General features: G+C 44.1%; 1 protein-coding gene across 1 annotated transcript in view; it reads left to right on the top strand.

The window, feature by feature from the left end:
* The window catches only part of Rnf152 (ring finger protein 152), a 67,304-nt gene extending 52,704 nt beyond the window's left edge, over nucleotides 1–14,600 (top strand). The window contains exon 2 of the mRNA XM_059280914.1: nucleotides 13,399–14,600. Within this exon, the coding sequence (XP_059136897.1) occupies nucleotides 13,539–14,150 (612 nt within the window). The 5' untranslated portion in view covers nucleotides 13,399–13,538 and the 3' untranslated portion in view covers nucleotides 14,151–14,600. The remainder of the gene's footprint in view (nucleotides 1–13,398) is intronic.
* Nucleotides 14,601–26,731: the final 12,131 nt, after the last annotated feature.

Raw genomic sequence — 26,731 nt, 5'->3', positions numbered from 1 at the left:
CAGCATCTCCTGCCTGGCATCATTGCCCACACCCCTGCCTGCTATTATTGCCCATCCCCAACATGGGCAGGGGGATCCCCAGATTTTAGAAGATTATCTTCTACTTAAGAATGTCTGGATTAATTGGTTACTACTATTGTGGTTTAATGTGAGAGAGTAGTATTTGTACCCTGTGGTTTGCTGCATGAGATATGAATGTGAAGTTGAGCAAAGACTTTATATACAAAAACATGGTGCTGGGCCATCTACAAATACACACAGTAACTGGCAAGATGCCTTAAGTAGGTAAAGGCACTTGCTGCCAAGCCTGGTGACCTGAGTTTGATCCTTGGGACCTATATGGTAGAAGGAGAAACCAACTCCCCCAAGTTGTCCTCTGACCTCCACATTCAATCTATGACACATACATACCTATACACAGAGACACATGAACACAAAATAAATATAAAATAAATGTATACACATACCTATACACAGAGACACATGAACACAAAATAAATATAAAATAAATGTATACTCAGGGTGGACATGCAGGCAGGAGGATCTTGAGTTATAAGCCAGTTTGGGCTACATAGGGGGATATATCATAAACAAGCAAATACTTACAGTCAGGGTATTGTCATTTTCTCCTAAGCTAGTACTTATGGGCTAGGAGGCAGGAGAGAAGCTGCAGGAAGTGAGGGTGAAGGCAGGTGGATGAGTGAACCTGATGTGGCAGGAGGAAACTTGCAGGTGGTGGCAATATCTCAGGAGGTGTGGTGGTTACAGGCGGAAGCAGTTGTCAGAACCCATCGACCACACACTTTAGATGTGTGTGTCTTATTGTTGATTAACTTTGTTTCAAGCTTGGATTTTAAAATACATCTAAGAAAACAGAAGTGTTTTGAACTTCTTGTTAGGTTGGAAAAGCCAAGCTGATGATGGATGGCATTGCTTTGCACCAGTGTTCACTGTCTACTTTCAGAGTTTGGACTTTTTTCCCCTTCCCTTCTTACTTTGCCTAAGAGGAAAATCAGCCCTCATTGAGTTACTGCAGCCGGAAGGAAGAGAGAGCTGAAGTAATGAGCAAACTGACGCTCATTCCTCCAGGGGCTCAGCTTTAGTGCCAATGCCTCTGGGGAGTCTTTGCAACTCCAGTTTGAGTCACGAGTGCTGAGGGTAGGCAGGGAGACTGCGGCAACACTCTGCTCAAGAGAAGAGTGCGCTGAATGGTTCAAACCAGCTCATTTAAAGAGGGGTCTGAACACCACCAGGCTTATACCTTCCATTCTTTTCAGCTTTGGCACTGAATGTTCCTTGAGTTGTTAGTTTAAAGGAGTTTAAACGTGTGTGTGTGTGTGTGTGTGTGTGTGTGTGTGTGTGTGTGTGTGTATGTGTGTATGTGTGTGTGTATGTGTGGAAGTAAAAGGCTCTTCACAAACAATTGGGGCTGGTTTGTTTTGTAACTCCGAGCGTTCCCCTACTTGCTTCTCCCTCTATCCCCAGTGAGCCTCTTTTTGTCATGAACTGTCCATCCAAGAATGCTTGATGTGTTTGACTATTTGCACACTATCCTCCTGCATTAGAGAGGGTTTTCCAGAAAGACAGGACTAATACGAGACAGATATAGAAAGGGAACAGGATGATGGTGTGGTAGTCCACGCTACCACACTACTGTGTAGAGTTGACTAACGAGGCTGTGTCTATATCCACTCAGCTGCCTATGGCTGCCACTACCATGCAAATGAATTTAGGATTTGTGTCCATATCAAGAGCAATTTATCATTATGTCTTTGTGAAGTTCCATTAAATAAAGAACTTACTTTGATGTGCAGTTATCATGAGTTCCCTATCCCTGCCCACATTGTTCAGTAGTCTGGACTTGTTTTCACTTAAGGTGTTTGTTAGTATTGGGTATGATGGGTAACTATAGGTGTCGGCATGCCTGGGTCACAAGACACCTAGACCTTTGGTAAAGTGGAATGCTAGGTAACCGGGTGTGGTAACTTATCACTTACACCAATGTCCAGCCTTCAGGAAGCTAAAGCAGGCCGATGGTTGCGCGTTCAAGTCCATCTTAGGCTACATAGTAAGGCCCTGACTCCTCACTGCCACCACCAAAGCAGTATGGGTGTCAGAGGATGAAGGAGAACTATGGGATGAGTTAGGTGGGCAAGATTACCTCCGAGTATGGCCAGGAATCCAGTCAGCCAGTAGCCCAGAGAGAATGGATATAGAAGGTGAGTTATTCTCCTTCACTTCCCCGATCCCTTAGAACTAAAGTACACTTGTCCACTGCCATGGAAATGCCCGTGGAAAAGCTGACGCATGCTCTCTAGCCTTCCAACCCTGGGGATGACTCCAGCAGTCCTCAGACCTTTGCAATAGAACCACAAATTTCACCATCAGTTTCCCTACCTTTCTGACCTTAGGACTTGGACTGGGTGGCAATCAGGCATCCCACGGTCCTCAGCCGTGGTGGCCTGTCAGCAGACTTCTCAGCAGTGGTAATCCTGTGGGCCGGTGCCCTCCTCACCTCCCTCTTCTCTACATATTGGTGTCGATCCCTAACAGTCCAGTGGGTCAGGCCAGCGACTGCCGTTGTGAAAGTTCTTGGCTCTGCTCTCAAGATTTCCTGCTGGAATCATTTTCCAGTGTTGTACCTGTAAAACAGTCATGTTGTATCCCGAGCCTTCTGATTTTCAAAATGGAATGCAAAACTACTACAGAAGTACTTTGCATTCTGTAACTGCTACAGAGACCACCTGTTAAGCTGGCTGGGGACAGGTGTCTCCAGAGTTACAGGCTGAATTTAAAGAATGGGGGTAGACTGGTAGGGAATATGGACAGGACTCAGTTCCTCAGTGCCCTTTTTTGTAGGTGCAGTTTTATTGGAGCTGTTGGGGGAGGGGAAAACTTTTCCTATCCTGTCTTAAGAGCAGTGTCAGGGGCCTCTGAATTAAACTGACAAAAGTCAGATTACAAGAGAAAAATATTTGTTTAGACATGCAACTTGTGCTAAGTGATGAATGAGTAACTGGAGGAGTTAGCTAGGATGAGGAATTATATACCTAGTTTAGTAGGGGAAAGGCCATTGGGGAACAATGGGAAAGAAAATGAAGGAATCTTAGGAAAGACAAAGGGGTTTCTAAAAGCATGAATGGGGCAGAATAGTGGGGCAGTGGTGGCTGGGTCCTGAGACTCAGCAGAAGGGATTTATAATTATTTACCCTTCACCTCTATCCTGGGACTGGACCTGCTCTAAAATGGGAATTCATGGCAGGATTTCGCAGAAGTTTTGTTTTTACTTTTAGTCAGATGAGGGGTGTTCCAAGTAGGCTTCATTTTGATGTTGACCCCCAGACACACTCGGCTTGAAAGAACGTTGTACCTGACTTGAGGTTCTGTGCCAGTCACTACAGAGCATAGCTCTCTAGTTCTTATCCATGACTGCTTTCACATCTTGCCGTTGTTGAAACACACTGTTACTGACAATACATTCCAGATGCTGGAACCTGCTGAGAATCAGAACTTAGAAACAAGGATGCCACAGCAAAGCCATTATTTTTCTGATGAATTGAGACAGCACTAAAAGACTTAGGCTTTCAATTTTTCCCTTGGAATTTAAGGTTAGGTAAAAACAATTAGGAGTGTCAGAGTCTGATGGTGTACTTCCTGTAAAGCCGGAACTCAAGAGACAGAGGTAGGGCAACAGAGAGCTCAAGGTCATCCTGAACTACAGAGTGAGACCCCTGTCAATGTCAATACAGCAAAGTTGGGATGGGGGATGTTCACTTTATGAAAGTATAGGTAAGGGAGATACACAGCTCAGTGGTAGTCTAGCATGCAAAAGGCCCTGGATTTGAATCCCAGCATCACAAAAAGTCTATATTTGTGTAGGAATTTGGGGGTCTTTAAAAGTCCTGGGTGGCCTACACATGAAGAGTAGGGATTATCAAAGTCTTTAACTAGAGAGGCCTTTGGTTTCTGGGAGCTTGAGCTTGCCTTTAGACCCATCAGCTCATGCATGACTCCTGTCTGTCAAATTATTGCACCCTTAATCTCCAGCAGTGAGTCCAACTTGGCCTTGGGGCATCTTCAATCCCTGACTTGATACTGCCTTAGAGTCTTCCATCTGCATGGTTTGTGGGCTCAGAGCCTGCCTTGCTTCCCAGGATAACGCTTAATCAAATACAGAAAGCCCCAGTGTCCTCCCCTCCAGCTTGCCTGGCTCTTCACAGTAGCCCCTTAAGGTCCAGTCTTCTTCCTGTCTCCAATGGCCAGTGAGCATTCCTCAGTGGTCCTAGCTAGCCCTTTGTATGGTTAGTTACATGTACATGACAGTGGAGAAAATTCTCCATTCAGTTCTCTGCATGCTCTTCCTCTGTCCTGTGCTTCTCTGGGCATGGCTCTTCCCTTAAGGATGGACATCCAGGCTACAAACAGGCAGGGACGCTTCTTTGCCATGGTGTCCCTAGTGCCTTAAAAGATGCTTGTCATGGTTCTCCATGAACATCTGTTTACTTGTGTGGACTGCCTTGCTCTACGGGTATGCAAACCCTTGATAAGGCTCAGCCTCTCGGTGAACTTCCATCTCGGTGACTTCACCAGTTTGCCAGACTCATCAGTTACTTGATCGAGTGGACTGTTTTTCATTTGTTCGGAAGCTAGCATCTTTTATCATTCCTTTGCTCTGGGAAGCCTGGGCTCCCCTGACAGTCTTTTGTAGCTATTCTTTCCCATCAGCAACTTTTCCTTGGCTGTTACTGGGATATAGAACAAATAAAGACAGTTCAGAGTGATGGGTAATGGGTGAATTACCGAGCAGGGTGATGGGTGAATGCCACATGTAACTGTGGTCTCCTGCAGGAGCCCCATGGCCATGCAGTCTCTTCTTTTTAAGAATGGTTTGAATTACCTGGGTCACAAGTTGGGATGACAGGAATGTCTTCCCTGATCCAGGCACTGGTCAAATATTAAAAGGTTATCGTTGTTTCTGGAAACAAGTGCGTTGTTTCTGAATGAGCATCAACCCTAGCTGGATACATTCTTTGAATGGGCACAAAAGAGTTACTCTTCAATAGTTCCACCACAGTACCCGACAGAAGCGACTTGAAGGAGGAAGGTTTGCTTTGGCTCCAGATCACGAGATCTCAGTCCATGCTTACAGGGAGGGCATGGTGGAGTTCATAGTGGTATCCATGCTACACCAGCTCCTCATAGCGGACCAGACAGCAGACCGAGGCTTGAGTTAGAGGCTGGGCTGTAACTCTGAAAAGCCTTCCCCCAGTGATCTTCTGAGAACCAAGCCCACCTCTGAAAGGCTCCACAGTCCAGCAAGCTCGTGTCACCAGCTGGGAAACAACACTGTATATGTGAGCTCCTGGGGCATCCCAGGTTGAAAGCATAATAACGTCTAATGTAGGCTGCCATAAATAGCTTAGATGCCACTCCTCATGCCACATAAATATGCATTCTTTCAAGGTCACCAACATCATCTTCTTGAATCATTGCTGGGTATAAAAGACATCGAGTGAACAAGCAGTCTGGAGGGCTGCCGTGCTGTTGGAAACCCAGCAGCATGCCATACAGTGCTTTTACTAAAGGTTCTTTAAGGCACCATCCAGTCCAGAGTCAATTTTCCTAAGATAGCTTGTCGTTTTTAAGAGTAGAGTTATATCCAAAATCCGTATCTCCTGTTCCAAATGATATTGATTGTTGGGTAGAGAGTCAAACAAAACCAGTGATCATCATGACTTGTGTGATACTGAATTTGGCTTTAGTGGCTAAATTTCTAGATCGTAGTCACTTTGTAACACTCAGTAACAAACTGTGGCTAGGTCCAATGCATTTTTCTCTTGCTAGCTTGACTTTTACAGAACACATATCAGGTTGAATCAAACCACCTCTAGCAGCCATGGCTGGTTGGCAGGTTAGGTTTCTCAGTGAGAGGATTGTCATGTACTCTTTCAGGGCCCCTGGGCACAGCATGTTCTTGGTTCCATGCCATTTACAGGCATAGAGGGCAACTAGGCTGTGGCCAGACCAGTGACTGTGAGGTGAGCAAGCTTCAGGAAGTGGGGCTTGGCTAGAGGAAGGCCCCTGCGGGCAGTAAGCATCATAGTTGCTCTGTTACTCTTCGTCCTGTTCAACCACTGAAATTCTTCCCCGCCCTCCCTGCCTCTGCTACCCGGTTAATCACCATCACTGTCAGCATCTCCTTCCCCATTTCCATTATCCAAGACTCTTAAAGAATGGTTTTACTCTCTCAACTCTGGGCTTCATCAAGTACAGAAACTCAGAATGCTCCATGAGGGAAATTGTACAAAGATTGGAACTTATGCCAATGGAATCCTCAACTGAACTTTGTCAATATCCAGTACCCACTGCCTCGCTCCATTAAAGCATTGACTGTAGTTGAACCAAGTAGACTGTTGATTACGAAGGGTCCCTTGTCCTGGAAGGATGGCTCCCTGCTGCAAGAAAATTAGAAGTCAAGGACATTACCAGGCCATTTCCATTCTGGACACTAATTGAGACATTGGCTATGATACAGTAGAAGTAAGCAGTCTGGCCAGCTAAAGCACCAGATAAAATGGAATGATATTTTACCTAATCTCATTGCAAATATCTCCCTCAAGCATCAGGTCGCTGGCCTACTTCAGAGATATAAGCTGTTTCAGTAGAAAAAAGAAAAGCAATGTAGTGTGGAGTTTAATCTTTGCTATTTCTTTCAATGCTACCATTAAATTTAGGTCCTTGTGTAGAACATCAATTGTGGTTAGGTACAGATCGGGTTGATGCGGCGACCAGTATCACCCATGGTTCCACAAAGGCTTCCTGATCAGCCTGCGGCCGAGGAGTGCATGGGAATGCCTAACTGAATGGAGTAAGCCAGCCTGGACTGTTTAGTTCATCGCTGTCTACTTTTGCGCTGGTTCATGTGTCTGCATTTATACGAAGTTATTAGAATTGTAAAAGTTCAGTTTTGCAGACCTTTGCTATTTCACTTCCCACTAAATTTATTCAGTTATAAAGATGTACAAATCACATAGTTTCCAAAAGAAATCCTATTTTATAAAAATGTCAATAACATAAAATAGTTCCAGATCCCTGATACCAAAGGTTCTCTAAAGCTATAGTAATCCATACATCATGCAGATATTAGTTAATCTGCATAGTGTACAAAAGCTACTGTATGTGTAACTAGGTACAGTTTTATGAAGACGTGCTTGGAAGTAAGTTCTGTCTTGTGGGCTATAGTGTTCTGGAAACGTCTTGCCTGGCCACTGTTCCTTATTGTGTGCCCTGTTTTTCTCTTTGATCTTTACTTTAGGTTCTTTGAAAAAAAATAAATTGCAGTGACATTTTTAAAAATTGGTCCAATATATTTCAGCCTATACTTGTTCTTGTGCATTCGACCACAGTACTCACTCCCTTTAAAATTTAATGAGTATTTTATTTGAGTATCTCATCTTGCTCTCAAAGAAGGCAATGCCAAACACAGATTCCCAAGGCAATTGCTGGTGTGCATGTTTGTATAACACACTTGACAAGAGCTTTGAACGTCTCCAGCCTGAGTGGACAGAGCTCTTGTTTCCTCTCTTGGATGTGGATTTACTTCTTTTGAGTTCATGATGAAAGAAGAAAAGAGTGATTCATCATTAGCTTCAGGCCACAGCCTCATACATTTTCTTCTTTCTACCTAACTAATCACCTTCATTACTAATTATGCTCCAGAAAACAAACTGTAATGTCATACAGACTGGCTGAGTATAGAAAGAAAGCAGGGTATAAATTAGAGACGCCACTGTCAAAAAGGCTTTCAGGGTTATAGCATCAAAAACAAGAACTGTGTTCCCACTCTGCCTCTGTGGGACTTACTTGGATGGAGTTGGAAATTGAGTAGCATAATCTAATTTTAAGGGAACTTAACACAAATTAAGTGAACATTTCTCTAAGCATAAATTCATGAATCAAATTGCATGTTGGCTTTATTGAAAAAGTGATGGTGCTGCAGGCCTTGGAGCAGAGCCAGGAGGAATGCTTGCATCCTCTACAACATGCTGTTCAAAACAGCAGTGTTCTGATAACCAGGAAAGTGGCCCTGGGCATTTTCCCTGGGCAAATCACATACTGCTATGCTCTGAGCAGAGAGGTGAACTCACTTGACCTTCAGCCAAGATGCCACCATCTCTGCTTGGCTAATGAGGTCACAGGATCAGAGAAGTTAAATGATGTTCCCTGGTGTCATAGTCAGAGGTGCTAAGAGATAGAGAAGATTTTTATCTGGTTTATCTGGGGGGGGGGGAGGGAGGGAGGGAGGGAGAGAGAGAGAGAGAGAGAGAGAGAGAGAGAGAGAGAGCACAAGAGCACAAGTCTACCTTTTTTGCACTTATTAAACTGTTCCCCATGCTATTACTTAGTACATGAGCTAAATAATAATGGAAAGAAGATTAATTAGTAGATTGACAACTTTGATATTGATGCCATGAAACATTTATCTCCAGATGTATTTACAGCGAGAGTGTTTTCTTGTTGTTAAGGAAAGATCTCTCATAAAACATCAGGATTCTGACATTTTAATACTTTTCTGTGATTTTTTTCTGCTACCATAGCTCAAAGTAGTCAGTCCTTCCCTATGTGGACATTCACATCAATGGGTCATGCTATGGTTTGATCTCTGTCAGTGAGTTTAACACTAAGAGCGGCTAAGAGTGTGATTCATCAACACACCTCGGGGAGTTTTTGTTTTGCTTTCTTTATGAAAAATACATTATTTCTGAGTACAACATTAGAAGGAATGTCCCTGGATCTGCATCTAGCTGCTCACCAATCACAAGCTCAGTAGACAGAGGTTTGGGAAGGAAGGGAGTCAGTTTTATTAAGTGTCAGGCATCCTGAGAAGATAGGAAGGCTGTGTCTTCAAAGCTTCATCATAGGTAGCTGGGTGCTGGAAGGGTTTTTTTAGAGAGGGGGAAAAAAGAGCAAGACAAGTTGCAAGAAGGCTAGAAGAGCCCTCGGTCTTCCTTGTTAAGGGCGTGTGTCTTCCTCTTCTGTTTGTGCTTCTGTCAGCCTGACCCCCGAGGACTTGTTCCTGTAGTTCCTTAAGCAAACATGACTTTTTGCAAAGTCAACTTCACAGCAGTTGATACACGTTGTATCAGTTGAGGGGTAGATTACAGAATAAGGACAGTGTCCTGCTCTGATGTAATTTGAAACTCACCATGTTATGGGTTTTATAAATTTACAGAAAGATTATTCACCAGTTACCACCGTAATAATTTAGGCGTGGCTTCTCTTTAGACAGTGAGCCATAGGAAGGGTAAGTAACCTTGCACAGGGCAAAGGGAAGACTACCCACAAAGGAGTGGCCATCTCTTCAGGACTCTGCATTTCTCTGTTCTGGATTTTCCACAGCAGCAATACACCTACTTTCTTCTTTCTAATTTCTACATAACTTTCCTGAGCCCGTAGCTCACATTCCTGATTGTTCAGTCTCTTCTGCCTAGCATTGACTTTCCCTGTGTGGTTTAAGTACCTTCCTGGAACTTGCAGTGGAGTATGTCCTAAACAAACGCGTTGCATGTCATCTCTACTTGTCTCAGTGACACTGTGTTCCTATCAAGGCTTTGTTTTGATGTCTTCACACTTGTGACCTCTTCATTGCAGTAATTGCCTCACTCTATGTGAATGAGATCTCCTAAAAAGAAGCCCTGTCTGTAAAAGCTGATTGACTGATGAGGACTCTAGTGCTGTGGAGAGGGTGGTCATCTGCAGGCCATCCGGAGGCTGACGGCCTTGTCTTAGGTTAGCTTTAGCCCTGAAGTAAATTCCTTTCCCTCTTCTGCCAGAGCTAATGTCCTGTAACTATCTAATGATAGAGAGGTCATTACAGCAAGATGAGGGAAGCTTTGCTATTGGCTTAAGACGCTATCTGATGACATTCTTAGCTTTTGGACTGGGGCGAACTAGTGGTCTGCTGTACCTGTCTCTCTGATGTACCTACCAATGTATTTTAAACTTGCCTCCATTTATGACTTTCTTTGTTCTGTAAACCTAAGAAACTGTTTCCACATTGAGACATGGAATTTGGGGTAACCTAAATCTTTGTTCCTGGGCCACGGTCACTCAAAATAGCTCCAGAATAAACTTCCTCTTATTCCCTTTAAGATGAGAGCTGCAGTTTTTATGTCAACATCCATAAGACTTCTTTACACTTTCCACCTCATCTTGTTCGCCCAGGCCACGGCTCCTCTTTGTCTAACGTGATAGTCTGCTCGTGGGCCTTTCCAACCTGACCCAGATGATCAATCTTACTCTCAAACTTTTTAGTGTTTTTCCATTGCCTGCTATAAAGCCCCATGCCTGGCACTTGATGCTGGCCACATTCCTCAGTCTATAGCTGGTGCTGTCTTCCTTCCCTGTGGGATCTGCTGCCCTGGCCTGTGGAAGAGTACTAGAGCACAGGCTTTCCGAGAAGTAACTTGTTTATTTAATCTTTGCCATACAGGGGATAACGTGGGGCTTCACTCTGTTACTGTGCTATTTCCCCAGCCCTTCATCCATCTGTTGATGGTCCTAGGCACTGAATCCAGGGCCCAGACTTGCTGGGAAGCATTCTAGTGCTGAGTCACTGTTTCTTTCTTTCAAAGTGTCTTTGTCAAAGACCAAGAATAAGGAGAGCAACAGCTGTAAAACTTTGAGAAGACACCTGTAAGTCTCTCTAGTATTAGATACAACCGTCCACCTAACTGGGAGGTGGAAGAATAACCAGATAATGGCTACTCTGTTTCCTTCACTCACTGCTTTCCTAACCTGAAAACAGACCATCTAGCCTCTTGCTCTGCATGCCGGATTCTCTTCTATGGTTCAGATTTTTTTATTAGACATCCCCGACTCCTCCAGCCTTTGTGAAGCAGTATAACAAAGCATAAGTAGTTGGAACTCCCAGCTCTAATTTGAGACTCTCTGTAGGCAGACCCTAAGTCTTAGCTACAAAGACTGTTCTAAAGAGCTGGGCAGAGTGGCAGGCACTTGTAATCCCAGCAATGAACAATCGGAGGTGAAGGGCAGAGGGCCCCCAGCAGCTGGAGGACAGGAGGGCTCGCTGGCCAGCTTAGTCTAGACTGTTGGGGAAATTCCAGGCCAATAAGAGATACTGTCTCACAGCAAAAAGGGGGAGGTGACTGAAGACTGACACTTGAGGTTGTCCTGTGACTTCCATCTGCATGTGAGCACACATGAATGCATGTGCACACATATATGTGTATATACCATATGCTAGACACATATCTACCTTGTACATGACTGACCACTCAGATTACTTATTAGAGATATAGTTGATTCTGAAACGGACTTTCTGAATGATGTATTATTAATTTTAGTTTTAATAAAATATTGAAGTGGGTGCTTTTTACACACAGAAGTATGTTTCTCTTTTAATCATTTAATTTTGTCAGTGATTAACGTAACTTTTGTATTGCATGTCTATGGCAGCCGTCTTTCATAGGGCTCCTCCCGTCTTGTTTGAGGCAAGGTCTCTCGAGTTTCTGTTATTGTGTTGTGTACTCTGCACTAGCTGGCCAATGAGCTGCCCGCTTCCAACTGTGCTTACCATTTCACTACAGTTTGGAATGCCGGTATTACAGATGTGGGCTGCCGGTTCCGCTTCTGAGAGTTTCATGGGCTTGGGGATCTGAAGTGAGGTTGCCAGGCTGGCAAGCGCCTTACCCTCCCTGCCATCTCTTTAGTACATAATATACTGTTGTTCTTCAAATTGTGTTGCTTCTTCGAGAATTTAAATTTTTTATTTTAACCATGTGTGTATCAAAGAGGGTCATTTTTTTTAATTTTACAAAGGAAATTAAATTAAAAATATAAAAAATTCATGGCGAAAGTTCTTTCCAGACACACAAAGAGGAAGAATAGAGATGCTTTAGGCAGGAAACAGACCTGGGCAGCCTTTGTTGCAAACCCGAAGGGCAAAGGGGGCCCTCAAACCTCATTTCAATTTGAATAAGTGTCTACCTCTCTGCTTGATACCAAGGAGGTATATGTACCCTCTCCCCAACCATATATAGTCAAATATATATGTATGTGTGCACGTATATGTGCACACACACACACACACACACACACACACACACACACACACACACAGAATCTTCCTGTTAGGTCTTCACTAACAATTGTGATCAGTGAGTTAAGGGTATTTGCTTTTAGGAGCTGGGTGGTATAACTTCAGGGTAGAGCACATTCCTAATGTGTGAAGTCGTGGGTTCATTCCCCACCACTGCCAAAAGTCTCATAAAGCATAAGCTTTCAGTCAGGCAAGCCTAAATCATGAAACTGGAAGACCTGACCAGTGATTTCTCCCTGGGCCTGGCCTCTTGCCTGCAGCACTTCCAGGGCCGTAGGCTGCTCTGCTTTTGTTGGGCGCTTGTCCTTTTGTTCTTTTGGTCTCGTGTAAAGCTGATTGATAAGAATTATCTCACTGAAGGTGTTTGGAGGAAGAGATAAAAAGATGGGCTTTGAGTGCTTCTGCCTGTGGGGCTATTTCAATCACCTCCGAGAAAGGAGACATTTGTCTGCCTGTCTGCATCTGTCACAATGAAACCCCTTCCTTTGTGAGTCCACATAAGCTAGGATAAAGGCAATGATGCTGACAGATGAATTACTTGCCAGGCAAACACTAGGACCAGAGTCTGGGTCCCTAACACCCAGGTAAATGCCCGGTGGGTGTGGTGGCTTCCTGTAAACTGGGCTCTCGGGACAGAGACAGGGAAGCCCTGGGTAAGCAAGCTCACTAGGCTGGTGGATGGGCAAGCTGTGTGTTCACCTGGGAGACCCTGCCTCAATGATTAGTTTGGACAGAAGATAAGAAAAACTCCTGACATTAGCCTTGAGCTTACATGTGTATGTACATATAAATAGCAACAGACAATGACCAAAAGAAAAAAAAAAAAGAAAAGAAAAGAAAAATCAACAGTAAATGTCCAGGTAATAGGATATGTTAATTACCCTAATTTGATCATCACACACTGTGAGCATGTATTGAAACATCATATTGTGTCCCACACACTTGTGGGAGCGTTATGGGATAATGTAAAATAACAAAATGTAAAGGTATAATTAAAGAAAGGAATGGTCATAAAACAAGTAAACTACGCATACACAAAGCACCTGGTCTATAAAGTTCCCTGTATCTGGCTGTGAATGCTTACAGTGAGGTAAATAAAGGCAAGAAACTGATTTCCCACTGGGCATTACAAAAAGCCTACAGTCTCAGCTGTGAGGCATTTTCTTAAGTTTAACCCAGGGTCAATACTTTTGAGCTATGGTATGTTTTAACTAATGCACATTGCAGTTTCTTTTAATGGATTAATTAGTTTCATTTGCATTATCTTTCTCCCTCAGAAATTATCACATGTATGAACGATAGACGCCTGTGAGCCTGCTGATTCCCTAGCGACCCTGAGAAGACTGACTCGGAGTGGTCTTTGAGAACCAGCTCTTTGACCTTCCTGTTGGCCCTGCCCTTCGGCTCTTGGTCCACGATGGAGACACTCTCCCAGGATTCCCTGCTGGAATGTCAGATCTGTTTTAATTATTATAGCCCGCGACGAAGGCCCAAGTTGCTGGATTGCAAGCACACCTGCTGTTCGGTGTGCCTCCAGCAGATGAGGACCAGCCAGAAGGATGTAAGGTGCCCGTGGTGCCGTGGCGTCACCAAGCTGCCCCCAGGCTTCTCTGTATCACAGCTGCCCGATGACCCCGAGGTCCTGGCAGTCATCGCCATCCCGCACACTTCCGAGCACACCCCAGTCTTTATCAAACTTCCTAGCAATGGGTGCTACATGCTGCCCCTGCCCATCTCTAAGGAGCGCACTCTCCTGCCAGGAGACATGGGCTGCCGTCTGCTGCCAGGGAACCAGCAGAAGTCCCTCACCGTGGTGACCATCCCTGCAGAACAGCAGCCCCTGCAGGGTGGAGCTCCCCAAGAGGCCGTGGAGGAGGAGCCCGACAGACGGGGTGTGGTGAAGAGTTCCACATGGTCTGGTGTGTGCACTGTCATCTTGGTGGCCTGTGTTTTGGTCTTCCTCTTGGGCATCGTGCTACACAACATGTCCTGCATCTCCAAGCGCTTCACTGTGATATCCTGTGGTTGAACCCTGTCACAGGGATGCCTTCTGTGGGTGCCAACTTAGGGGGTAAGCAGGTGTTGGCGATGGGGTCCCTGTGATGGGGGTGACACTGACCATTTGGTGCAAGCGCTGGCCTCCGATTGGCCACTTGATTCACCTGAAGCCAAGAGCAGAGGGTGAGGTCTCAGCAAGCTCCCAGGAGAACTGTTTGGAGATGGTGACAGCCGTGAAGATGTGTGCATGCTTCCTCATAATTGTGTATTCAATGGGCTGTAATTTATGATTTTCCAAAATCGTCTTCCCAAGTTAGGCTTTTCTACTTAGACATGAAACTGTACATGTGGGTGCAATGACCTCTCTCAATACGGTAGATTGTAGGTTAAAACAGATGCTGTGCGTGCAAGTAGAATTAAACCTCAAATCCATGCTAAAAGAAAAAAAACCTAGTGAAGACACAGAGCTGGTGTGTGTGTGTGTGTGTGTGTGTGTGCGCGCGCGCACGCACACGCGTGTGTGTGTCTGCAGCCTGGTCTTCATGACCTTTTTATACATTTTGAATGACACCCAAATCAAAATAAAACAGAGCTTTTGGTTGTTTGAAGAAGGTATTTGAACAGGTGTCTCCAGCGTCTTGTGTATTGTCGTGTTCCTTCATTCCTCCTCATCTGTGATTAGAGCTTGCTACGTGTTTGTTAAGCTGGAAGCCCAGTAGGTGAATGATGAACTGGGAAACAATGGGAAATGCCTAATTCCCCAGGAAACCTATATGCCAATATTTCTCAAGCCATCCCACGAAGTAAGAATTTAAAATGTAAATATTGTGAATCTGTGTGTGTATTTTGTGTGTGTAAACTGATTTACCTCAGATGTTTAAGTTTTTCCTGAAGAATCCTGGGAGGAAGACTTTGCAGGCATGTGCAAGCCTCATGTCTGAAACACTGACCTCCTCGTCAGTGCCTGGATCTTGCCCTTCGAGAGTCCCCCCCCCCCACGTCTCCTGCAATACCCACTGGCTGCTCTGCTGTGTGAGATCCTGTGTCAGTAAGACACGGGTGGGGAATGTCAGGAGAACTTGTCACTTCCCCCAAGTTTGGAGATCATTGTGTGAAATTCACAAATGTTGCTTACTGATGGCACACCTAGATGGGCATTTTCATAGACAGTCCGTGATCGTTTTTCAAGATGTTCCTGTAAGAATTAACCTGTTTAGAATTGCAATTTCATCTTGTTGGAATCAGCAAGAAAATGTGTTATGTTTCAAAATGTTTCTACTGATGAAAGTAGCATGGCAAAGAAAAACTGGTGTTCCCTGTGTAAGTGGACCAGTTTCTCCTGAGTGCTCAACTGTTTTGAAATGTGAATTCATGAAGAAAGGTTAGTTAGGCTGAAAGGATCAGTCTCTGTCCCAGGCTGTGTGTGCATTCCGAAGTAACCGTCAGCTCGATAGTCCTCTTTGAACTCCTTTTGTGATATTGTCAAGGAATCCACTCTTGGCTGTTCTTTTGAATCCCTGAAATGGTAGGAAGGATGGAAAAGCAACGGAAAGATCAGCAGTGACTGGCGGACTCTATGAAGCAAAGACAGAAGCAGTTCTGTAAGGTGGAGGTAGCGTGTTGGCATGCTAGCCTTCATCTTCATGCAGCACAGCAGATGTGTACTGAAGGGATGGCTTTGCTGTGGGAAAAAAACCCCAAAGAGTAATAGCTAGAACACAAAGCTGACAATTGGCATGAAAATTCAACATCAAATTATGAGCTCTAGTTTTTTAAATCTTTCAAATTTGTAAGGCCTTTAGAAAAAACTGTATTTGACGGCTCAAACTAGAAATGAGGTTAAAATACCATTTTATCTTGTAAGCTATTGGGCATTATACAACAAATAATCTAGGATTTATTTGGTATTAATAATTTAGGTATCATATTATCTGAATACTATCCTCTATTATGTAACATAATATACTGTTGGGTTAGTATCAATTTCTCAAACTCCCAGGCTGCTATAATGCATGTCTGACCTAATTTCTATCTCACTTGGAGGGGAAAATATACATAGACAGAAATGTTGCATTAAGAATGGTACGTTTCCAATGGACTTTACCCTAGCAATTTTAAGACAGGCCACATTTAAATTAATTTGTGAGAGCTATCTACATACCTTTCTACACAGTAGAAAAAAAAATGACTGATCCTATAGTGCAATGTGTGATAGGGTTCTAGCTGTTTAGGAGGCTATTTATAGACACTAATGTATGTGTTAATATGGTGTCCTGTGTTTTTTATTGCAAAGTTGTATAGTAAAAATGTCCACAGACCTGTTACTTAACAACAGCTCATGCTAGAGCTGCAGTTAAGCAAAATCAGTTGCTCCCTGGTAGATTCTTGACCTTACAACCTGACAGTCAGAGCCCCAGTCAGAGCTTCTGTGTGTGGGCTTGATCTAAGAAACATTATTTAACACTGTTGAACTAGATTCTGCCTATAGTTTGCATATGTGCTTGTTAGGATGTGTGTATGTGTGTCGGGGGGCGGGAGGGGGGAGGAGAGAGAGAGAGAGAGAGAGAGAGAGAGAGAGAGAGCTGCCAATTTCTATATACTCAATGTTTCAGCTTCTTCTGGAATTTACCTGCAATGCTAAAAACCTGTCTACCCATGTGACACAAGCAACCAGGGCTGAGAGTCACACATCAGTGGCAAACACAGAAGTTCCAGCTGAAAGGAGCCTCTAGTGCTTCATCTTGTAGATGAGCTCATGGTGGAGGAGGCGGGTAGGAGTGGAGAGGAGTGTACAGCTGGTAACTCTGTGGCTAGAGGATAAGACCTGTGTACTGCTGTGCCCTGTTACCCCCCCTTGCATGCCACCTTCTCTGTCAGGCTATGATTCTTTACAGGGTCTATGAATACCCTTTGCTATGTCAGCTCTCACTTAAAGGGTTCTTTCAGAGATTAATTTCTTTTTAGGTAGTGTCCTCTCTGGGAAGAAAAGAAGGGTTGATTTAGGGATGAATATAGCTATTGAAAGAAAGCTTCCAAACCATATGGTTTGAATATGTAGATGTGTGAAACATTGTCCAGGACCCTTTCCCCCGTATGTCAAGGACAATGAGTGTTGTGTAAATAGTAACTTATAAGAAGCATGAATTTCCTCTTTATTAATGATCTTGACGTAAGCAAGAGAATGCTTACCATGCTGAGTGGAGCCAAGTGTGCCGCCTCATATGCTGTCTCTAGAAAATTTTTGTGTAATGCCCTGGGACATAAATTGTGATGACGTAGGCAAACTGGCTCTGAGTTTCAATTTAAGGTATTTTCTTTAGACATATAACTCAATCTCACCCCCTGCATGGCTGCAGAGTGGGCCTGGTGGAGTGTCAGCTGTGTGTTGGTACAGTTCTTGGAATTTTCTAGGTCAGTGCTGTTGGATAAGTGGAAACTGTTCTGTAATCTGTGCTACTAGTCACACGGTTGTTGGGCAATTAAGTGGGGGACGACTGCAGAAGTGGCATTTAAATGGTAGTTAATTTTAAGTAATTTGAAGTTCAACATTCCCATGTGGCTTGTGGCTACCACATTGGTCATAATGACATCAAGAGGTTCACAAAGTAACAGCAAGGCCAAGAGAGTTTGCAGGCTAGTAACAATTTCCCAAAGGAGATTCCTTTCTAGGCTTAAAGAAGTTTATGAGCTTGGGGGTGGGAGGTGATAATAAATCTCATCCACTGTCCTTTGGGGTTATTATTTAGATACTTTGGACAAAGGTATGAACAGTAAAATTTAGAGAGAGCTTTATTAAGCCCCTCTTCTGGGGCCATTAACTGCATGTGAATCTGTTGTCCAAAGCTCATAGCTAGATAGTAGCTGTAAAATTTTGACTTGCAAGCTGTGCATGACCTGTGCTGTGAAACTGTGTTTAGGGTCTTGTGGCCAAAAAGAGTCAATGTTACAGAAAATCAAATAAATAAGAGTCTGATGAAATCCCCGCTCACTTCTGATCTCTTTCCCGACTTCATCACTGTATCAGTGAGGGGAGAAATCCAAGAGCACGCTGCTTCCTGGTGTTCTTTCCTGACTTCATCACTGCATCAGTGAGGGGAGAAATCCAAGAGCACGCTGCTTCCTGGTGTTCGGAGTGCTTGTGTTTGCCCTTGAAGTCAGCCAGCTTGTCATTGTATTTGGTGTGGACATATGTGGGTGTAATTTTCTGGATGCCAAGCTAAAACAGAGGCACTATTTTTAGAGTGAGATGTGACATTGTTTTAGTGTCTCTCTTTTTAAGTTTAGTTATCATTAAAAGGTTTGAAACTTTGCACAAAGGCACTTTTACATTTTTCATAGTTTTAAAAAAAAAGCAAAACATGGCCCAGTAGAACTTAGAAAATGGAAGGTTATTGCAACTACTCTGTAGAATTGCTTTTCAGTAAGTAAAGGGAAGCAGAAAATTCAGCTTGAGATTCATTTTTTTATATAAAGATCAGACTGTTGCTGATAGTGTGGCATTTAGTCGTGCTTAGATTTGGGTTTAAAGTGCTCCTGTTCCTTCATCTGAAAATCTCTGCTGTGTCAAAATTGCTTAGCCTGCCTCTCCATTGCTCTCAGTGTAACAGCAACCAAGCGTGTTTGCTTTAATGGAGCAGAATTGGGCTGGGTTTCCAGTTCTGCAGGTTCAGTAGGGAAGACCACTCCTTGGGGCCTGCTTTTAACTTGTATCTATATGTTGGCCGAATGTTATTTTCTTATGTCTTTTAGTTAGGAGGGCAAAGGTTATTCATATGCTATGGGTTGTACCCACATGACTGCAGCTCCTCTTTCCTAGAACAATGATGCCATGGACCAGGCAGCATTTTATAACCACACTAGAAGTTGACCAACTCTCACCGGTGACCTAGATGGAAAAGTTGCTTTTTGACATTTCCACCATACTCAGTAAAACATCACCTGCAAGATGACCCTCACCCAGACAGAAACTCTAGGCAACACTCAAGATAATTTACTCATGGTATCTATTCGAAGGAGACAGTTGTTGGATCTTTTTCAACCTGAAACTCTTGAAAAATAAGTGGAAATTAAAGCCATTTTTTTTTCTGACACAATTGACTTACTATACTATACTATACTACACACACACACACACACACACACACACACACACACACACACACACACTTTAGCTGTAATTGGAGATAAAGTAGAAAAGATTATCAACACTTTTTCTTCATTCATGGATCACAAAATGTGGAATTTATATGTTAATTTTTAAGCAGCTGCTATGATCTCCATATACTGTGTCAAACCAACTACCTTGGGGAATGTCTTAAACTCTTAAGACTCATCTCCATATGTAAAGAGGTGGGTAATCCTATACAACACCATCTCCATATGTAAAGAGGTGGGTAATCCTATACAACATCATCTCCATATGTAAAGAGGTGGGTAATCCTATACAACATCATCTCCATATGTAAAGAGGTGGGTAATCCTATACAACACCATCTCCATATGTAAAGAGGTGGGTAATCCTATACAACACCATCTCCATATGTAAAGAGGTGGGTAATCCTATACAACATCATCTCCATATGTAAAGAGGTGGATAATCCTATACAACACCATCTCCATATGTAAAGAGGTGGGTAATCCTGTACAACATCATCTCCACATGTAAAGAAGTGGGTAATCCTATATAACATCATCGGAAAGCCAATGATTGCTGAGGCACTGAGCAGATGGTACATTTAATTTCTGACTTCTGAATAGCTTTTCTTTTTTTCTTTTTTGGTCCCTGTTATGTGTCAAGATTGTAAACCACTATCCTCAAACTCCTCCAATGTGACTCAGTTTCTCTGCACACTTCCTTACCTTGCTTGCTCTGTCAATGGTCTTTTGATTTTTCCCTATTCACTGCCTGGGGTATCCACATGTGTGGCTCTCATGCTGTAGCGGTGCTTGAAAAATGCTCATTTCATTATCTGGATTTTAATGTAAAAAAGAATTTTTAATACTATTCATATTATGTTTTTAGGGACAATCAGCCATTAGAACAAAAATACTGAGGGGCCGCCTGAGAGTCTCAACAGTGGGGTTTTTCGCTCTTTACAGAATCATAGCTGTATCTTTCCCTGTTTTCCCGGATCACTGTTCTGAATGCATCAATAGATGGAAGGCTGTAGCCCACAGGACAGTCTCCTGTAATCTTCCTGCCCAATGAGTTACTGCGTTATTCTAACAGGAGCTTTCCAATGGGACTAGTCGGTCTTTAATTAGACATTTACTTTTTGATAATCCCGTATGGTTGGGTGTGTTGGTGGCAAGGAAATGGGGAGTAGAAAGAGAAAGAAACAGATGTGCCAAGTATGTCCTTCAGGGGACAAACGGATATCTATGTGGTCTCCGCACAGGGAGAGAAGGCTGGGGTGGTTGTCTCCTACTGGGCTGGCTAACTGGGCTCAAAACCAACCCACTGCCAAGGAGCCCCGCCTGAGGGAAAAGTGGAGACAAATTCCTGGGCTCTGAACAGATAGGACGATATGCCTGGAAAAGGAGAAACTATTTTTAAAAAGAGAGGGAAATCTGTGATGAGATTATGGCTTCAAAAGAAGACCCGGCACTATATGTCAGCCATGGGAGAAGCCAGTTGAAGGCAGTGACATGTGATCTGGGCTGACTTCATCAAGCCCGCCCATTCCATCATGGACCACCCAATTCAGTTCAGCATGCTCAAGTTGAAGACACAAAGGGAAAGCGCTTGGCCCAGGGGGAAGTTCCTAAGGAGTTCTTATCTTTCCTGCCATCCTCTCTGATGTTCTTGGGTTATCAAGGCTGTAGAAAATTCCAGGGCCTGCTGTGGAGTTGGACATAGAGTTGGTCATACCAAGTGAACCCTGTTTGCTGTGGAAAACTCATAATGCAATGAGTCTACTGTGACTTGAGCACTACTGTGGGAAAAATAAGCTGAAGAATATTATGGTTGTATTCTGGCTGCTGCCATTTATTATATGCCTGTATTTCACCACGTGTTTGTGTGTCCTCATTTGATGGTTATGGTATGGAAATTGCTTTCAGCTTGGGAAATTGGCCACAAACTCCCAACAGAAGACATACATAACCACCCTCTTGCTTCCTTCCATTCTTCAAGCTCCACACATGGGCTTCCTAGTCTAGGATAAGTGCAGTCAAAGGGTGAGGTCAGTGCTGCTCTGAGGCTGTAAATTTCAGTTCCTGACATGTTTCATTTATAATCATGGAGACTATTTATTTGGGGAGCTTTTCTTTTAAAGGGCCAAATTGCCCTACAGATAAATGAGCTGCAGGGCAGTGTAGAAATTCTTGTCCAAATGTTGCCAAATACTGACTTCATAATGGGATCTCAAGCTGCTGTTTATTCATCCGAATGTCTAAAAGCATCCCTGCTTGCTCTCTCTGTTATAGATGGTGTCTTAGCCAGTCTGAGTTTTTTCAATGAACTGATTTTAATATATGGTATTTTTGTATGCCAAACTGGTGTCTTGTCCTTTGTATATGTGCTAATGTTCATTTTATGACTACTGTTAAAACACATTTGCTATGATTAAAATTCAAAATGATTTCAAGTAGACTCAGGCATTGGGCTTTTTTTTCCCCCTCCCTACCCCACAAAAGAAAAAAAAAAAACAATGACTGGGACTTTTATCATCCTGGAAAATTTTAATAGGTGGGTATTAAAGCAAGAGAGCGCTCCTAGGTGGAGGGTTGTGAGCAGAGGTGACTTTTGAGAAGCTGAAGGATGGGTTTGCAGTGAGGAAGCCGGAGGCTGCTTCTCCAGGTGAGTTCTCGGGGCTTGTGGGGACTTCACCTGTCCTCACTAAGAAGTGACACTACATACTGAGGCTCTGGGGGTGAGGAAGTCACAGCAGACGGCATACAGAGCACCTTCCCGGGCCCCTGCCTTTGCCTGCTGGCTCTGGGTCTGGAAAGGTGGCTTCAGATGACTGCTCTTGTTGATGCCAGCAGTGCTGGTGGAGCACTCCTGGGTGGAAAGCATCCTGGCTTCCCATCTCTGATCACATTAAGGAAAGCCAACTCATTTTAGCACAGTCTCATCCTAATTAGGGCGTTATCAGTGATCTGATCTGCAGGGATGCCAGCCAGTATGAGCACGCTTTGTGTCTGTCAGCTTTTAAATTCTTCCTCATAGTTTAGTAAGTGAGGATGATGACCTGGTGACGGCACAAAGCTCCGCTTTAGGAAGCCTAGGTTCTTGACAGTGTGGAACTTGCTTTTCTTCTTTTACAAATCCCTAGTGCATTGTTCCCTGGTCTACAGTGTGGGAGTCGGACAGACATCCCTTTGCTAGTATCACCTGTTCAGACTTGAACTTTGCCATCAGCCGAGAACTCAGCAGCAAGAGGGCAGAGGGTCATGTAAACAAGTTCCTTGACTCCTCCTGGGCTTGGCTTCCATGCCTGTGTTGGGTGAAGATGGTATCTTTGTAGAGTGATGGAGACAGGGTGGAGCAGAGGAGTTCATTGAAAGCCCTTCAGGTGCCTCTTTTCTATCACGTTGTTGGCTGGTTTAGATTCTCTGTGTTGTGTGGCCGGGAGTCTGTTTCTATTAATTCCAGGTAGAAAGGGCAACGACAGACCAAAGAAATGGTTCCACACAAGTCACACAAGTCGGGCTTGGTGAGCCAGCGGTTTGATTGGGATGACGTGTGGAAGCATGGGAAGCTACGTCACGGAAATGGAGGCTCCCTCTAACATTTTATCCTCGGGGAGGAGAGAAGTCTCACAAGCTTTCCCCACCATGTTAATGAGCTCAACCCGTGACAGTTTTACCCCAGTAATCACAGCCACCGTGACTTCAAAAGTGCAAATGACATACGGCTGGAGGGAGGAGGAGGCTGCCAGTTCCAGAGACCTTGCCATCCTAGTCTGTCCCTACAGAGGAAGAATGTGTGATAGTCAAGGTCTGGAGGAGTGGATATCACCAGGCCCACACTCACTCATGCAACCCTCTCCCTCAGTCATCACACACACACACCCACACACACACACACACACACACAGAGACAGACAGAGACAGAGAGACAGAGACAGGCAGAGAGACACAGAGAAAGAGACAGAGAGAGAGGAGAGGAGCACTCCTCACCCTAGGGCAGGGCAATTGCCTCAGTTTCCACACTCAATTTTGTGTTTGGCACTGGTCCGGGGAGGAGACTGCCGCCCTCCCTGGTGCACACAGTGCGGTGTTGGCTGGGCTGGTCAGGTGCGGGGAAGACCCTCTTTGTTGTGCACAGAGCGGTGTTAAGTTGTTCAGGCCAGGTGAGGGAAGCAGCTAGCTCTAGGATTAAGGCCGAGCCCCTGCTGGTCTTTTTATAGGTTTGAAAACTTTTGTGCAATCCACTTGACCCAGAAAACAGTACGGCTGTAATTGGATGCAGATTCTCTTCCTTACCTGACTCCCCTCACCTCTCTCTTCACACTATTGTGTGTGATTACTTTTTTTTTTCTATCATCTTTATTTGAAAGAGTAAGAGACTGTCTGGATGTATGACTTGTCATTTGTGCACATGTTTGTGGTATATCTGCAGAGTGTGTGTGTGTGTGTGTGTGTGTGTGTGTGTGAGTTTGCATGCATGTGTGTATATACACGCTCAGAAGCATTTCATAGGCTCTTAGTACTAATTTTTTAAGGTTCATAGGGTAGAACTCTGAAGATATCAGAGTAGAGGAAACACTTTTATTTGTCTGTGAAGACTGTTTATACAGATCATCAGCACAATTAGAACCATTCTTTTTCTCAGAGCTCCCACTCCGCTTGGGTCCAGGGGTGCACAGGACCTGCTTTATTCAGGATGGAAATGATCCCTCTACACTGAGAGAGAAAAAGTGTAAACCTCTCCTCACTCACAGCAAGGGTCGAGGCTGAAGCTCCTATTAAGGAGAGAAATTGAGGGGAAAGAGCATAACAGATGTGATTTAGCACGACTCTTGACTGACACAGGAAGCTTCATAAACAGCCGCTGTGGGTTGAGCATTGGTAGAGTGTGCAATCAACATGTGCAAATCTCTGAATTTGCACATCACCATTCATGTACACACACACACACACACACACACACACACACACACACACACCCTAATGTATTAAGAACCCCATGGACAAGTGACTGAAGACAATGAATTCGAGGAGCTGGAGGCAATGAACTGGAGAGACAACAATGGCTGTTTGTCCGGATTCCTCTTGGAGTCCCTGTACATGGACTTTTTTCTCTTCAGGCACAGGAAGGACACCTGTCATATGACAGTCTTCAGGGCACAATGAAGAGAAGTCAGACTTACCTTTGCAGGTCCCATTGCCTCCTTCAGGCATGGAAAGGTTGAGGGAATCCTGCTCTGTGCTAGACGGGAGAGTGTCGGAGAGCCTGAGCACCCTGCTTCCTCAGTTCCCCTGGCTTCCTTGACCTTGGAACATTCAGGAAGCCAGGACTATATTCTGACACATTTTATTGTAAACTCGAGTGTGCATACAGATCTTACAGTGTTTTAGCAAATCCAAGCAGTGATTCTAATAAATGACACTGTAGCCCAGGATATCTGGTTCGTGTTTTTCCAAGAAAGACAGTAGGCTTGCCTGTTTTGGTAGGAGATATGGTCATAGCTTCTAGAGAAGGGACAATCCAAAGGAAAGGAGACCTTGTTATGTCCCTTGTCATGCTCCTGCCACTTGGGCATTGTCTCATGCTCATTATGCTGAGAGATGGCATTCTGTACACCTGTACTGTCCCTTGATATATGTGACGATGGTCTCAACATCGTGTCTGCTCTGAATTCATTTGTTCAAATCCTTTGGGAGAGGTGATGGTGATTAGTTCATAAGAGAAAAGCCATAGTGCATGGGATTAATTCCCTCATAAAAAGAGACCCACTTTGCTTTCCTAAAAGGATTAACCAAGGGAGAAGGCATGCCCTGAATGAGGGCAACACCAGTACATGGTGTGAGCCAGGATGGGGTAAAAGGGGAATGGGGAGAAAGCCAGAAGTTCGGGCAATTTCTTTGATTTCCTCTGCCTTGGTGGGTGCTTTTCTGCCAAGCCACACCCTCCTTCCATGAAGGGCTGGACCTTTGAAACCAAGAGCCAAAGGAGAGGGCAGGGGAGAGGGTAGGAGGGAGAGGGAAAGGAGAGCGGGAAACATTGCCTTGCATTCTTTTGCTATGTGGAAGAAGTTAGGTGGTACCATCGAAGAACCTAGAAATCCATCCTTACAGACAGACACCGAATCTGCCAGCACCTTGAAACTAGACTTCTCAATTTCCAAGGCTGAGGGAATAAATTGTGTTTATAAGCCACCAGGTGTATGGTAGTTTATTATAGCAACCTAAACAGACTAAGAAACACAGCTACAGAAACACAGACATGGGTCTATTTCACAGGTGGGTGCTGCTTTTTCCTAAATGATGCAACACAGTGGACATTTTTTTTACCTCATTGTGCTCAGACAAGCAGTTATATTCTTCTATGACTTGTGCAGAAGAAAATAATGTGTGCAGTCTTTTCTTCCAACACTTGTGCAATTCTTTCTGACATAAAGCAGAGTTCAGCACTGCTGGCACAGGCTCCGGAGAGCCAGCGACGGTCCAGTCAGCAGCAGGCATGCACTTCCTAAGCTACGCTTCAGGACAACGTGTTTGACAGAAGAAAGATTTGCACTTGAGCAAACTGGGAGAATACTAGGTTAAACAGTTTTTAATTTTTAATTATAGACCTTTTCAGAGTCTTTGGTTTGCTCATTAGTTGTGGTTGTCTCAAGAAACAATAGGATGCATGTATGTGTAGAAAAAGGGACAGAAACAGAGCGGAAGAGAGAGTAGTAGACAGAGTTAGAAAGAGATTTTTTTGGACCTGCTCCATGAAATATGGAAGCTGGCAAGTTCAAAAGCTCCAGGGAGGTCAATAGGCTCAAGACCGAAAAGAGGCACGGTGTTGCAGCTGGATTCAGAGGCAGTCTGCTGGCAGAACGGCCTCTTCCTCTAGGGAGGGCAGCTTTTTGTTGTGGTTGTTTGAAGTGAATTAGACAAGGCCCCTCCACAGCACATGAGTGTCTCCTTGACTCAGTCACCTGGTATAAATGTGAAGCACAGCAAATAACCCTCAGGCACACGTTCCACACTGATATTTGGATGTCATGGCCTAGACAAGCTGACATATGAAAGGAACAATTATAAGATGTTGTGGATGTAGCTTAGTGGTAGGATGTTGACCCTGGGTTTGACCTTCATCATCATAAGATGATTACTGTAATCATCTGTCATGATAGCTGTCATGACAACTTCCTCAGTATGCCGAAGCACCCAATGGATCTCCAAAAGGAGGATGCAGTGTTTACCTCCTCCCAGTCACTTAAATAAAGACTCTATCATTGCAGAGCATGTGTTAATGACTGCAGAGCCATAGCCAGATGGATATGGAACTCTTTATCTTTATATATGTGTGCATGTGTTCATATAGGGGTGAATGCATAGCAAGGTCCTGGAGCACATGTGTGTGGCATGTGAGGGGGCAGTCAGAGGACAACCTTGGGTGTCTGTCATTAGGTGTCTTCTATTTTACATCATTTACCTGGCACTTTGCCA

Source organism: Peromyscus eremicus, chromosome 15, assembly GCF_949786415.1.
Source record: "Peromyscus eremicus chromosome 15, PerEre_H2_v1, whole genome shotgun sequence".
NCBI lineage: Eukaryota > Metazoa > Chordata > Mammalia > Rodentia > Cricetidae > Peromyscus > Peromyscus eremicus.
Note: the sequence above shows the minus strand (reverse complement) of the source record. Positions and strands in the feature narration are given on the sequence as shown.